General features: G+C 38.5%; 1 protein-coding gene across 1 annotated transcript; it reads right to left on the bottom strand.

Moving 5' to 3' along the window:
• Window positions 1-1,969: 1,969 nt before the first annotated feature.
• Window positions 1,970-13,015, bottom strand: LOC117305132 (histone-lysine N-methyltransferase KMT5B-like). The gene is made up of 9 exons (XM_033789905.1): window positions 12,907-13,015; window positions 11,382-11,528; window positions 10,780-10,945; window positions 8,896-9,005; window positions 8,208-8,371; window positions 7,812-7,831; window positions 7,076-7,212; window positions 6,184-6,371; window positions 1,970-5,444 (listed from the first exon to the last, which is right to left on the bottom strand). Exons 2-9 carry the CDS (start codon window positions 11,525-11,527, stop codon window positions 3,832-3,834), a joined length of 2,544 nt encoding a protein of 847 aa, XP_033645796.1. The 5' UTR covers window position 11,528; window positions 12,907-13,015; the 3' UTR covers window positions 1,970-3,831.
• Between the last annotated feature and the right edge of the window lie 771 nt (window positions 13,016-13,786).

Genomic DNA, 13,786 nt, shown 5'->3' on the forward strand with positions numbered 1-13,786 from the left:
TATTATTCAACAAGGACTCTGAATCAAACCATGATCAAAATAAAAGGAAAACGCAATCAAAAATCTAGTAAAGCAAAAAAAAAAAATAATAATAATAATAATAATAATGTAGTCTTGATTGGCGACGCTGTTTTTTCTTCTTTCCCAAGTCATAACAGAGGGCACTAGAGGGCGCAACATTGACTGTTGACTATGAGGGACTGGGCAAGTCTATAAAAAAAATTTGTGTGTGGTAAAGAAATATCTCTTCTCCAGTAAATCGTGTTGTGACATTGGCGACTAAATAAAATGATCATCGCCAAATACAGGCACCTCTTATGAGGGAATTTTAACGGGACTTTTGGGTGCTGTTTTGTTTTTCACCCTCCCTTTAAATTTGGTTAAACATGGCCATGCCTAGGGTAATGCGAAAGTATTATCATCAAATCCACAAAACAATGTTTATCAGTTCACCACTCAAAATAAATAAGTTTATTATTCACAAAAAATCACAACTCCAAGAACCGTTTCTTATTGTTGTATACATGGGTATAATACTCTTCATATTGTGTAAAATAAATAAGTTCATCCGATCCTAGTATCTGTCTATTCGCTTTAATGTGCTTAGAGGTTAACATGACAAGTAAAAGTATGTCCAAAAACAAAAAGTGACTCTCAACAGTGCTTGTACAGGCAATATTGAAAATTTCTCTGGGGCCAATTTCACAAAGCAATAAAATTCATCGCAAGACAAATTGTTAGATTTGTATAATTGTCTCATCACACTTAACCTAGTAACTACGATTGATTTGCAGTTGAGATCAATCTTAGCTCTTTGTGAAATCGACCCATGGTCTCCATTTGAAAGCTGACCTGTAACCTCGCTAAATGTACTTTACTTTTGAGTGATACAAAATACAGTGAAAGTTCTCTACTGTTTTCTCAATAAGTAGACATTGTATTCAGTTTAAACTTTAAAAACAAAGTGACTTTTATTGCAACTTCCTTGATAAGTAAATTCACCTGTAAGTCAGCATTACCTTAACTAAAACCTAACAATGACCAAACTTCAAGTGTAAAAACAAGAACTAGGTCATTAGGTGGTCCTGTTCCCTGATTACAATGGCAACCATAAAGACTAATTCTCTCCAACAAAATTAGTGCCAGACTTGTTTTTCAACCCCCCCCCCCTTTCCAGTTTGGTTGGATTATTGAATAAAAATTCAACACTTTTTACCACAAATTCAAGTACCATTCACAATTTTGTTGTAGAAATTCCATTAAAAACCTGAAGGAGAAAACACCACTTCAACTTTATAGTCACTTTTCCCACACCAGTTTTAACTTTCTGTGCTTCGCAAATATTGTTGGTGTTCGACAGCCTTTTGGCCTGATTTTGTAAAGATGTTGAGCAGAAAATATTAAGCAAAATAATAATAGGGCACCAGCTATAAAAATGGGATTGGAACTGCTGGTTTCCAGTTTAAGCTTAACAGTACTTCTCTGGCTTAAAGAAACTGGACACTTTTGGCAATTGTCAAAGACTAGTCTTCTCACTTGGTGTATCTCAACATACACATAAAATAACAAACCTGTGACAATTTGAGCTCAATTGGTCGTCGAAGTTGCAAGATAATAATAAAAGAAAAAAAACACCCTTGTCACACGAAGTTGTGTGCCGCTAGATGCTTGATTTCGAAACCTCAAATTCTAAATCTGAGGTCTCAAAATAAAATCTGTGGAAAATTACATTTTTTCTCGAAAACTATTCTTTCAGAGGGAGCCTTTTCTCACAATGTTTTATACTATTAACCTCTCGTCTCCCCATTAATACTCGTTACCAAGTAAGCTTTTTTGCTAATAACTATTTTGAGTATTTACCAATATAGTGTCCACTGCCTTTAAGTGAATTGTGCAGATTTCACAAATTCATGTTGAGTTTAACGCATACCAGCATAATTCTTAGGAACAAACATAATTATGCAAATCATTCAAGCATTCAATAACTTTTATTGACAGAGTAACTACCAGCTAAAGTTTGTTTTCACATAAAGTCTGGGTTTGATTTTAAAGAAAATGTCCACTATACTGCTTTCGTGACTGCTTTACTTCTTTCATTGAAATTTAACGGCTCAATAAGAAGAAAAAAACTGAAATTAGAAAAGCAACCACATGCCTGTGTTTTGATGTAACTAGTCCAGTGGTTTGGTCGAGCCCTTTGTTTGGCTTTTTGATAATAGTCAAATAAATACTTCAACAAAACCAGGGCAACAGAGGGCAATGCTCTGATGTACATGTAGTGCCCTCCACTGGTGACTTATAAAAAAACCAGACATTTGTCTCAACAATAAACAGCTGCAAACAAATTTTAAATAAACGAATAAAATCATAAAAATTTGATAATTCACTAAAAGATATTTTTATAGCTGTTTTTAAACCTAACTAATCCATTATTTGAGATTCTTCTCCTCAGCAAATAAATAAAAGGGATAGGTAGGGTAGGGCTTAGCATAATGGATAAATATTTTCAATATCAACTCTATTTTAATAATTCTGTACGGAGCTAAATATTACTAGCAAGAAAATTATATCTTGTCACTAAATGTCAAAACAAAGTTTTGTTAATTTCTGGTACAACTCCTTCACTACATCACTTTCCTAAATGTGCAAGTTTATTTGTTTGTATAGTGAGATAATGCTGATAAACTCCTTAGCATGAAAGACATGGTAACCCCAAAATTCATTAAAACCGTTCGATCGACTAAAAATTTCCAATAGGGAATCCTGCAATACATTTGTGCCATACACAAAAAAGTTCATAATAACGAACTATTAAAGAAGGAAAAATGAAGAAATCTGCAGACAGCAGTTTAGAGAACACATCAAGTTTTGACAGAATTCTGAGTTAAAAACACGCCACACCTGAAAAAACTGACAAATACCCTGATTACCTTTTGAAATACAGAAGACAAATCCTTGTCATTTTAGGGGTGGAAGATTTGTGCACACGCTTACTGATTGGCTTGTCCAATATGGAAAGTTAATTTCCAAAACTGTAGCGCCAAGTCAGTTTGGCCAAACAAGAAAAGTTTGTGTCAGGGCAGACAAGGTTGGTGTCTCAAAATGAGTCGTCCCCCGTTCAGTGTTGCAAGTGTAGCCTCGATGGGCAGTGTTGTGCTACCTGCCTAGAACTTTACAAATTTCGCCCAGCACTCTGAGCAAAATACACTGTACTGCCCAGCCCAGATTTCCCCTAGATTGCCTCCCAGAAATGATGGCCCCATTTCTAACCATGAATAATTTTGTCGAACCGCTCGCCATTGGTGAACTGAACTTGATTAAGGGCTCACCTTTAAAATTGTTCTACCTACAACACTGTCCACGTTGTTAATTTTTTGGTTATTTTGGGGGTTGAACAAAGACAAATCGACTTGAATGGGATTCAAACCAACGACCTCCGGATTAACGTTTAGTTTTTTTGTAAGAATTTTTTAGAGTGTGGGGTGGAAGGTTTTTCGTGTATATTTTGTGACTATTGTCAACGAAAATTGAACTGACAAGGATCTATGTATTAGTTTTATAAACAAATATTGAATTCATTTCATTCGTGCATTGATGCAGAGTTTAATCACTCGGTGAAATCTGGCTTTTCCACCCCTTAGGAAATGGAATAGTCCAGATTCCTACATGTAATTACATGTACACTCTACAACAAAGTACTACTTTAGTATCAAATATATTTTGAAGACATGTTTGAAATAATTTCTCTTAATATTTTTAGTCTCTATAAGGACTGGATTTAATACTTCTTGGAAAAAATGGTGAATAAAAAATGTTGCAGCAAGACAAAGTTCAAAGAGGCTTTGCTTTCTTAAGATAGCTACTCTCAGTTTTCGGAACATGGAAATCCATCGCTTCCTTATCGAAAATCAACCTGACCTTCCGCGTGTTTCTATTCTCCAGCGGTTTCGTAAAGAGTTTTAAGGTTTGCGTTGTCGGGCTCGTTCCGACGACCCCGTTAGACTGATCATCTTTGGGATAGAAATTCTTAACTTCATTGGGGTTGATTTGCTTTGGGGAGCTGACCTTCTGCGTTCTTTGACACAAGGGGTGAGGTGGAATCTCGTAGAGGTGTCGCAACTGTGACATGCTGCGCGGCGCGAACTGGAGACTTGTCTTTTTATATTCAGGGCCGTCAAATTGAAGGTTGACGCGAGCTTTGTGCACCCCTGGAGAACTTGGCTGCGATCCTAACGCTAAGGGCGAGGTAGGTGAGTGCGTGGATTTGGACGACGGGATGACGAAGCGCGCTGCTCGAGTCAATCGACTCGGCGAGTCCGGGATGGAGATTGTGAGCTTCTCCGGTGAACTCTCGCAAGAACTCGATGACTGTCTTGAGGAAACCTCATCCTCTGATGATGTGATCATCTCTTCGATGCATCCGTTGGGGTCTTTCATTCGGATTTTCAGTTTGGGGATTTTTTGCACTGCTTCAGCGATAAGTTCTGCGTCGTATTTTGTCATTTTCCGCTTTGGTAAAATCAGCGGAGGCACTTCTAATCCTCCATGATGTTTGTTGTCTTTTCTGGACGGATCCGAGATGAAGTTCCTTGAATCCGTACCTTTACAGGGTTTCTTTCCACCATGAGCTTTAGTTCTGTTCAGTCCAGATTCCATCAGATTACGTTTTACCGAGTGCACTCCTCGTTCACGTGGTACCCCACGAATCTTTAGTTTTGTCTCGCAGTCTGAGATCTCTGACTCATAGGTCAGGTTGTTTTCAACCTTCTTCAGGATCTTCAAAGAAGGCAACTGTTTCGACTTGAACATCACTTCACTGTTCGTACTACTGCAATTGGACTGTTGATCAAGTGCCAATCCCGCTTCTGACACTAGTCGCGTCCGAGACCTAAGCCCGGGTATATCCCTTGCTGCTTCACCAACATAGGTTTCCTGAGACAACTGAGGCATTTCCTGTGCCTCTTCTTTCACAGACGTCCTCTTTTTGAGGCAATCACTCGACCTTCTTCGCTCTTTTCTTGAGATAATCTCACAGTTTGCCTCATTTTCATCGACCAACTCTCCATTTAGATGGGCCTCTTCAACCTTCGGCGATGGAACAGGCTCCTCATTCATCGACATCCTCCTCTCACGAACCTCTCTAGATCGCCTCCTCTCCTCTTGGCGAAGCTTCGAGGCATACCTCACGCCTCCCTCCTCCACGGCCAGAGTTCCGTCCTCTTTTATCTTGTGAGGCGTCAAGACTACTTTGGCTTCCCTGAGTTTGTAGCCTTCGGCGACAAGGAGTTGAGCGTCGAACTTGGAGAGGCACTTTTTCTCGGCGATGAGATCTACAAGAGTTTGATTGGCCTGGATGGACGGTGAGAGAGGCTGTGACTGAGACAGAGAGCGTGTCCGACTCCAGGGGCAGGATTGTCCATCAGAACTGCTACTACTTTCAGAATCTGAGAAAAAAAAATAGAAAAAATAAATTTGAACAACACATCCATCTTAAACTGATCCTATCCTAAACCTCAAGAAGTGGCTTTGGAACACTGTCAAAATTAGTCCAGGACAACCAGTGGGAAAGGTTCAGGACAATGACGTCATCAAGTGTGACATGACGTCATCTTAAAGGTGCAGTTTTACAAGATCTATGCATACGGAATAACTTTGGTAATCGAGTTGAAACTTTGCATTCATCCAAGTTGGGATGTGTTACATCGAAAAAATTAGTTCATACCACAATGACGTCATCAGGTGTTGCATGACGTCACCTTAAAGGTGCAGTTTTAATAGATCTATACATACGGAATAACTTTGGTAATTCAGTTGAATTTTAGCATTTATCCAAGTTGTGATGTGTTACCTACCCACTAATTATTCACCCTGTGATCCCAAGTGGGTCCTGTGTGATGGTTGTGTATTGCATGTAAAAGAACCCAATGCACTTATTGAAAAGATCAATATTCCTGGTTTGATTGGCTGCATATTGCCCCACAGCACCTTGTAAAACATTACATGGTGTTATGTTAAAGGAGTAGGTCTCATAATTCAAAACAGAGTCCCACATACCTTGCAGGAAATACAGAAAGTTGAATTCCCTTGAGCGTTATGAGTGAAGAATATGCGAGCTATATAAGAAGCCACAACTTTATTATAAGCAATTTGTGGTTTGATTCTTTGTATTTCTCCGTTACCTACCACTTCGTCGGAGCAGCCTTGACGGCAAGACAGACTTGATCAACGCACTCTCCTCCTGGGTGACCCCACCGTCCTCCTCGTTCTTGGCTTTCTGCCAGCGAAGTCGTCGGTCAGTGTCCCTCAGGCTGTACTTGTTCTCATCAGTCTTGACCGGGGTGTCTTTGGGAGTGAACGCGCCCAACTGCCTCCTGATGAGATAGGAAAAATGAAAATCCTGTAAGTACAGACATGCAACTTTTTTTCTTATAGCAAAAAAAAAAAAAAATGGAAATGTCCGATCACACTTAACTTTTGTACAGTGTTTTTCAGTTTTCTATGAAACGGTATTAAAAAGAAAAAGAGGAAGTCAGCTGATCAGATGCAAAGTTGCATGCCTTCCCCTTCATGAATTCACTGATCACAAAACCAACTTCATGGCATGGTGTTTGCGAAAATTCCTGAATACTAGCTTGCGAGCCCATTTCCCCCCTTAAGTTTGGGGCATACTTCCTGCAAATGCTTTGTGCAAAGCCAATTTCCTTGCGCCACAATTGGAAGGGGAGCGCGTACCGATATTTGAGTCACCAAATTCACTTCCCATTCGCAGAAAAAATGAACAAGGCTTTATTTTAGACCCAGAATCTTGGCAATGTTCATCACATTGAGAAATACAGGTTCTAACAAAAAAAGTGAACAATTTCCTTTTTGATGACTGGTTAACTTCTATGAGAAAATGTGACGACTCAACAAAACTTTGAGAAAATTTTGAAATTAGGAAAACAAAAATCATGAGAAATATCACTTGCCCATTAATTTACGCATCACTCAACTTTTGTACCATTAGCTAGCTTCAGGGACACTAACAGTAAAATGGAGTTAATTTTTTAAAAGCTTGATGCTGACCGTCACTCACCTTTCGCACGTTTCACATTCGCAGTAACAGTTGCCTTCACCAAAGAATCCGTCGCCATAGAAACAGGTGATTTCCTCCCCGGGTTCGATGTCACGCAGTACTTTGACGCAAGCCGTATCACGACCGGTTGATACAAACTACATAGAAAATGTCAGCAGATGATAATGTTGATATTAATGTTGAATGTGTTCAAACACAGGCATGCAACTGCCCGTTGAAAAAAAAAAGAGGACAATTTTCAAAGGCACAACACAAGTGCGGAGCGAGGCAGCCGAAACAACACGAGACATGATACCCACAATGGTACCCTAGAAAATATTATAAGTTATCACACAAGCGCGAGTGGAATACGGAAAATATAGCGCGTCTGCGTCCCATATCCAACGAGGCCGAAGGCCGAGTTGGATATGGGACGTAGACGCGCTATATTTTCCATATTTCCACGAGCGCGCGTAATTTTGGCAGGTAACCTGTTTCTGTTAAGCAATGTTTTCTGTGCTTAAAAGGTTTTTGCGCTGACAGGCTTTCAGGCCCAATTTCATTGCTCTGCTCACAGTCAGCAAAGAATCAGCACTTGCGGAAGCAGGGAATTCTGCATCAAGTGTATTTCAAGAGTTAGCAGGGAGTTTTGATTGTACGTGTTACGTGTGCATTCTCCACGTTACTCAATATGGTTTGGGAGAGTAAAGGTGGGAGAGAAAAGGTGGGAATTAATAACAACGAAAATTCTACATACCTTGCAGTTTGGCCGACAATCTGTAGAGTAACAGACAAAATAATTTCATTAGTTGACATAAGAATGAGGATCAGTTGGTTAATGTTTTTTCAAACAAAGTAACTCTTGAACAGGTCAAGAAATAAAAAGAAGAAAAAAAAGAAAAGAAAAAAAAATGTTATAAGTGTGTTGTTGAGTAAATGGATGATTTCCATTTCAACAACTCTAGGTGTTCGTTTGAAACCATATACGGGATTGTGTCACAAAACAAGTACCAAGATTCATAAAAGCTTCTGGGCCACTTGTGATAAAAAATAAATAAACAATGAAATGATCCCTCTTTTCTTTGAGGAGGGGAGAAACAAAATAGAATAGGAAAATATTAAAAGCAAGAAACAAATCTAATTATTTTATTACCGTGATTTATAAAAGCTGCTGGGCCGAGCCAGAGTTGAGCGCAGTTCTTCCTTGTTGAGAACATGACGCTAAAATCGTTGACACCAGTCTTGAGAGAGTTCTCCTCGCACTCGGTCAACTCCGCGATGCAGCCAACTAGATTTGGTATCGTGTCGTTCTTACTCCTGTTAAACAAAAGTTGAATGGGAAAATGTATGTCATCTTAAACATTTTGTGTGCGGATCCTTCTCCAAAATATCAGCCAGATTTTGTTACATCCACGTAACAATAGTGCAAAAAGAGACAAATTTTTGCAAGAGTGAGTGAATGATAGCTCACTTGTTCACCGGAACAATGAGGCCTTACAAACAATATTTTTGTTTCCTGTAGCTCGATCAACCATTCAAACCTGCCGACAGAATTTGTATCAAATTTCTATGATTTGAAAAGATGAAAAATTGTTTTTCCTGACCGATTACATGTGTCACTTCTATACTATCAAAATAAAAGTCAAATTAATCTTGGTTTTTCCCTTACACCCATGTGTGTTAGCACTGAAATAACTGAAATATTTTGTGCATACTTTTTGAATAATAATTCACTAAAGCATCATATGAAATATCCTTTGATCGCATGAAATCAACTGAACTAAACTGAATTACCATACAAGCTACATGAAGGCTGAAATTTAAACTAAATTCTCACTTACCAGTTTTGCGTGGCTACGATCTTTCCCCCGGCGCCCTCAAGTGAGTAACGGAAGCACGACTTTACCTCAAAACCCGACGTCTTGTCGAACATTGCCAGATAACGGAAAACCTGAAAATGAAGCCAAAAGCAATCAAATTTACACAGCTGTGAGCTGACTAAAGCCCGGTTCATACTTCCTGCGAATGCGAAGCGAATTTTACGTAAATTTGACGTCACAACCCTCCTTTTGCAGCGATATTCGCAAGTGAGTTGAGCAAAGTTGAACTGCTGCGAATTATTTGTTGCGAATTTGTGACGTCAACATTCGCATCGCATTCGTATTCGGAGGAAGTATGAACCGGGCTTACCAGTAAAATTGTATGGACTGAGTGAAAGTTCACACCAACTAAACACAAAATGTTGCTATTTCGAATTCGGAAATATAAAACTGTCTCTGGAATGCAGTTACAGAGCAAACTCCTCATAAAGATTTTAAGACCAACTAATTGGTGCTTAGGCGAGTGTCAACTATAAAAATAGTGAAATATTTATTAATCAACAGCTGTACAGTCTATTTTTGGCTCCTGAGCCAAAAATAGACTCTAGAGACAATGATGGATCTTAAAATAGCCAATATTAGCGCTACACAGTAGTGAAGGAAGGGGGGGAAGCGTTCCATTTAGAAGGGCAATTGACATCATCAAGGGAATTCCCTAGTTCAAGTTCAATGGTGTGCATTGTATACGCAACAGCATCTGTTTATAAACAGATCTCGATACATTACATACGTACATGTATACATTGCACAACACATAAAAAACATATCCTGTATAGTACTACCATTGTTGCTAACAAACCCAAACAAGCCAAATGGTTTCAATCCCCACAACTCTGGCCTAAATAAAAAAAATTAAAAAAAATGCAACATGTAGTTTGGTGGTGCAGATTAGAATCAAAACCATGCGGTTTTGGACTAGACGAAATGAGCTGCAAAAATGTGATGAATTCCCCTTTTCCCACTTCAAAAAAAACAAACATCAACAAAGCCAAACCCCCTCAAGCAAAACACCCTTTCTGCAAAATACTGGGTATATTGTATTTCCTGTGCGGTATATTTCCTGTCTACACAATGTGTGGTGTTTCAGGGTTATTTTCCCCCATGAGTTGAAATAGAAACCAAAGGTACATGAAGTCACAAACCCTTGTCTTATGAAACTCAAAATTAACAACCAGTGTTGTCTGATTGTACAGAAACTGAAATAAGAAATCCTATAAGGCCCACGATTACAGGATGTCATGTAAATACAACTGTACAAAAAAAAAAACATGTTGTGTAACTAAGCCTGGGCGACTTTGCAACTGCGACTAGTGTCGTAAGCTATCCTTTGTCTGTGTCTGGACTGTGTAAAACTTCTGTTTGTGTAAACTTCCGCCGAGCCAGACTAATCTCATCTCATCTCGAGTTAGGATGAATTACCCGTTCTTACTTATGACTTGCCTTAAGTTTAATATCTCATACTGTAGGATATAGTCTATTTGTTAGGACTAGTCTTAACTCTTTGTGAAATCGTCCCCAGCACCCTTCTTACTTTTCATTAAGCAATGTTTCTTTCAGCAGGATTATTTTGGCCCATCTTACACAACTTTTAGTTTTTCATGCAGCGTGATTTATTTAATGTTTCTATTTAAAAGGCGGAAATCTGTGGCTCCTCGGAAGAGCAGTGTATGCACTGCTTGTTCAAATAAAACAGAAAAATGCATTAACTGTGTAAGGATTGCTTTTGCTTCTTATATTTTGATTCTAGTCGAGTAAAAAACAATTCTTGTCCAATAAACATTTTGAGTTCAAGCCCTGTGTGCTATATAAACGAATAAATTATTGAATTAAATTGAAGGAACTCACATGCTGTTTGAAAATCATCCTCTGATGTTTTGACTTGTTGAGGAAGAACACCCTCGCCCAGTCGCCTGAGATGAGACTCTTGTATGCCTTCTCGTAGTTCTGATTTTTCTTGAAGCGGAGGATGATATCTTTAAGGAAGTCTTTCCTCGCATCGGCAGGGCGGAACCTGGATGGAGAGATGGTAATAATTACTGTAATAATTAGAAGACTTAGAAACACAAAGCCGCTTGGCTCGGCCATGTAGTATGGCAGGGTGGTCTTGCAGCAGCAGTGCTTGACAGAACCCCACTTGGATTCTGTAGATTTCATATAGCTGCTAAGCACAAAAATGTGCTTAGTACAAAAATGTGCTTAGCATGAAATTTCTGCCCCGATAAAAACAGGATTACCAACTAAATTTCCACGTAGTTTTCAGGATAGGCAAACAACAGCTGAATACCAGTAATAAGAAATATGCAACAATTTGAGATTTGGTTGGTAGTCCTGTTTTTGTCAAGAAAGAAATTTCATGCTAAGTAAATTTAGTTCTATGAAATTGGGGCCCTGTGGAGTACACACCATCCAATGTGAAATATTTGATAAGTCGCATAGCCTGTTCTTACCTTGTGTTCATCTTGTGAGTAGTGAAGTTGAGGAAGGGGTCTAATACCAGGCTAGTTGCCAGATCATCACTCTCTCCCAATTCCTTCCAGTTCATGCCAGAGCTTGGTTTGAGCGGCCAGCCGGGCCCCATACCCTCAACACCCATCCTGTGTTTAAAAGGTAAGGTTACAAGTAAAGTTAACAACAAAGTTTACAATCACTACAAAATCTATGTACATATGTATGCAGTTTTTGTAAAATGCTTCATAACAATAAAATGGGTGTTTGCAGAGCTACATGTTTGTCCAAATTATTTGTTTACAGAGCACAAATTGTAAGGGTTTATAAATAAAATTATTAAAAAACCCTTTGCGTATCGGCCGGAATTTGCACGGATCATCACATAATTCACACGTACATGTCTCAGCCCGACACTAGGTTGTGCATACATGTACGTATGGAGAGAGCCCTGCGCACCACCACACAGAACCTATATACTGTATTACTATAGCTTTGTCTTAAAAATTTTGCATTTAAAGTATAAATTTGTGACAAAAACCAAATGATGACCCTCGTTTTAACAACTAGTGGGGACCACCAATCATGGAACAAGGACCGGATGCTGTTCAGATGTACATGGGGCGTACATCAAGGTCAACCATTAGCCAACACTGCATCACAGTGAGTGTAATTTATTTAAGCCTCACTTATTTTGGTTTAAAACTTTTAATTATGATGGGATCATATTGTATTGTGGCGCCACCACTTTTTTATTCGATGTGAAATAATATAGTAACTAATTTACCTTAATGAGATATCCCTTTTTCTAAAAATGAGTGAAAAAGTGGTGGCGCCATACGGAAAGTTATCCGAGCCTACAAAGTACAAAAACTTTTACAATTCATTATTATTGTCATGATTGATTTGATTATTGGAGTAGATGAAATGCCAAACAATTTAGGCCTATTCTGTATTATTCATTAGTTTTGTACTGCAAACCAAATTCATTTAATTTATAACTCATATTATATTTATTAGTCAAACATTTTGAATAAATACTGAACAATAAACTGTACACAAACTGTTGACCTAACATGACGTCATGTGGGTTAGTTAGGGGAATGAATTTACGTCATCATCACTCTGCTAGCTGTCCGGCGTCCGACGCGATATGTCCATTTACAATTTCCTTATTAAAATAAAAACCAAAACGTCTACATTTCCCTCCACAACAAATCCGAAATTCTAAACTTTCGAATAAAGTCTACGACAAATTTAACATGACAATCGAAATTTTGTATCCCTCCTTCAAAAACATAGTTTGTAAAGTGGGGACGGGGAGTTTTTAATTTTACTAATCCGATTTCAAATTTTTGTGCGGTTAGTAATTTATGCAAACGAAATTCCCTTTACGTAGTTAGAGATGCCGTTCAATGAAAATTGATCGATTTCCGAAAGTCATCGTCATATAAACAGACAAAACCTCACAATTACGCCAAAATTCATCGAACTTAGAACATTTTTTCAAAGGAGAAATATTCTTACCTTGAAGAAGGAGGGTCTTTACAACTTCAGTCCCCACAAATTCCAAGCAAATTCGTAGCTTTAGCGGAAATTCTGTGCGGTGTTTCATTCACTCATTTGAAAAAATACGGAGGGCTTAAAAATGGCGGAGCGCCGAACCACTCATTATTATTCCTACGCAGGTACGCGTAAGTAGTTCCTTTTAGTTCTTAAAAACTTGCATATTCCTCGAAATTTTGAACAATAGTCAAACAACAAAGCAGTGAAAAATAAACACCATATGTTCATAGGTAATATTATGCTGAAATAATTTGTTTTACCGGAGTTGTATCGATGGTCCCAATTGCGCATTAGTCACTACTACGCTGGCGTTAACAGGCCCATTTACGTCAGGGGGGTGTAAAGGTTCGGTTTACACAAAGCATGGAGGTTGGGTTGTGGTACGGTAACAATACAAAATTTTGTTTTTAACCCCGCCCATCTCATCTATATTGAGTTATCTATTTCACTTACAGTGATTTTAAATATAACGGTAATTTCGTCCGTGAGTTAAGCATTATTTTAAACTATGCCTGTAAGCACAGTCTGCATTTTCGTCCGAACAATAGTTTTATGTTCCCCAAGTTTTTGTAGAGGAAAATAAAAATTAAGTGTTGAAAAAGAAAGTTAATTAAAAAGGTGAAAACTATCCTTTTTATATAAGTTAGGCCGGCAGCGACGCGACTTGAGCAAACTCGCCAATTCAAATTCATTTACGAAAAAAATCACCTACTTCCTCCGAAAGGGGAAAACCCTTTAGTGAAGTTGACGCAAGAAAATAACTCAACTTTAGTCGCGTTTTAGGCGCATGCCCTCTACCGAACAGTGATGGCCACTCATTCAATGCATTTTGTTTCAATCC

This window comes from Asterias rubens, chromosome 22, assembly GCF_902459465.1.
Source record: "Asterias rubens chromosome 22, eAstRub1.3, whole genome shotgun sequence".
In the NCBI taxonomy this organism is placed as follows: Eukaryota; Metazoa; Echinodermata; class Asteroidea; order Forcipulatida; family Asteriidae; genus Asterias; species Asterias rubens.

Excerpts from the sequence above, each read along its gene's own strand:
- LOC117305132 (XM_033789905.1), bottom strand. The coding sequence starts at position 11,527 with ATGGGTGTTGAGGGTATGGGGCCCGGCTGGCCGCTCAAACCAAGCTCT. Across the intron at positions 8,372-8,895 it reads ATCGTAGCCACGCAAAACTG|GAGTAAGAACGACACGATAC; the intron begins GTAAGTGAGAAT and ends TTTGTTTAACAG. Across the intron at positions 5,445-6,183 it reads AAGGCTGCTCCGACGAAGTG|ATTCTGAAAGTAGTAGCAGT; the intron begins GTAGGTAACGGA and ends TTTTTTTCTCAG.